The 1615-nt window shown below is 40.9% G+C and overlaps 1 protein-coding gene across 1 annotated transcript in view; it reads left to right on the top strand.

Moving 5' to 3' along the window:
- Nucleotides 1-1615, top strand: part of LOC119316268 (glyoxylate/succinic semialdehyde reductase 1-like) — a 5167-nt gene that overhangs the window by 3007 nt on the left and 545 nt on the right. The window contains exons 5-7 of the mRNA XM_037590576.1: nucleotides 369-484; nucleotides 1284-1362; nucleotides 1447-1615. Of these exons, the coding sequence (XP_037446473.1) occupies nucleotides 369-484; nucleotides 1284-1362; nucleotides 1447-1615 (364 nt within the window). The remainder of the gene's footprint in view (nucleotides 1-368; nucleotides 485-1283; nucleotides 1363-1446) is intronic.

The raw sequence follows: 1615 nt of genomic DNA, 5'->3' as shown, positions 1-1615 counted from the left end.
TTTTCTTTTCTGCCAAGTGCTAACATAATAGTATAGCAGTGTCAGTGACTCTTTGTAGGTAGTTTTGAAGTACTTGCCAGAAAACAGAAGAGCTATTAAAGTTAGTAGGGTGGAGATATCAATCACCATAAAACTACAAAGTGCTAGGAGATACGGTATAGATATAGTATTTAGTACATCGAACATTGAGTGTGGATTCAAAATTGATACTTAATCTGGGTAATTTCACCAATTTGCGTCCTAGTGATTCTTTTAACCGTTAGGGTGTAAATTGGTAGTGCTATATCTAATCTACCACACATAATACAATTAAACTCCCCCTAAGATTCCATGTTTGCTTAATTGGATCCACTCCTTGAATGTTTCAGGCACTATATGATGATATGGTCCCTGCATTTGATGTACTTGGGAAGAAGTCATTCTTTCTGGGGGAGATGGGAAATGGAGCAAAGATGAAACTGGTGGTCAACATGATCATGGGAAGGTGACTATCTTTGTACACATCGGCAAAACATTCAAGTGTAGTAAGGCCCTGTTTGGTTCCAAATATGTCACCAACTTATAAGTCGAAAAGTGAAAAAAGTGACTTATTTTGCCAAACAGACCCAACTTATAAGTCACCCCAACTTATAAGTCATAAGTTGCTCCACCCCAACTTAAAACTTATAAGTCACCTCCTTTTGCATGGGTCCCACCACCTTTACATAAAAAACAAGATGGGAAGGTGTGCTCAGGTGACTTATAACTCAGATGACAACCAAATAGGCGTGACTTATAAGTCACTGGTTTTAAGTCACCTGACTTATAAGTCAGGTGACTTATTGGAACCAAACAGGCCCTAACTGCAAGCAGCATTGCATTTTCACATCGTATATTAACCGGTCTCTATAATAGTATTATATCCAGGGTATCTGGAACGTCAGTATGCAGAATACCACTGAGAGCTTGACCGCTGATACTTTCGTAAACTGATCTGTTAGTAGTTCAGTGCAGTAGATATGGTTACTGTTTTACCCTGTGAATTCGCACCTCAGTCTATGCAGAATGGCAAATCAACTGATAATCTTTATATTCATAGCCAGCAAGCTTAGTACGGATCTGAAACCTGCTCCATTGCGGGTTTTGTAGCTTTCTCGTCTAAATGAGCTTTTAATTTTTGCTACGTTTGTTCAACATCCAGAAATCTATGAGCTCTTTTATTTGCTGCCACATCATCTACTCTGCCTTTCGGGGACGTAAATCCGTCGACTGCAATAATGCATGACATTTTTATTTTGCTGCAGTATGATGAATGCTTTTTCTGAGGGACTCTGTTTGGCTGACAAAAGTGGGTTGAGCCCCCAGACGCTTCTTGATGTCCTGGTACTGTGCTTGGTTATGCAACACCCCTGCTGTTACTTCCTTTACTACCAAATCAAACAACCATGGTTATGTTTTGACCTGCAGGATCTCGGTGCAATCGCAAATCCGATGTTCAAGATGAAAGGGCCTTCAATGCTGCAGGGCAGCTACAATCCAGCATTTCCCCTCAAACATCAGCAGAAGGATATGAGGTTGGCTCTGTCGTTGGGAGATGAAAATGCCGTGTCCATGCCAGTGGCAGCTGCTTCCAATG

Source organism: Triticum dicoccoides, chromosome 6A, assembly GCF_002162155.2.
Source record: "Triticum dicoccoides isolate Atlit2015 ecotype Zavitan chromosome 6A, WEW_v2.0, whole genome shotgun sequence".
Lineage (NCBI taxonomy): Eukaryota > Viridiplantae > Streptophyta > Magnoliopsida > Poales > Poaceae > Triticum > Triticum dicoccoides.
This window is presented reverse-complemented; position numbering and strand designations above follow the sequence as displayed.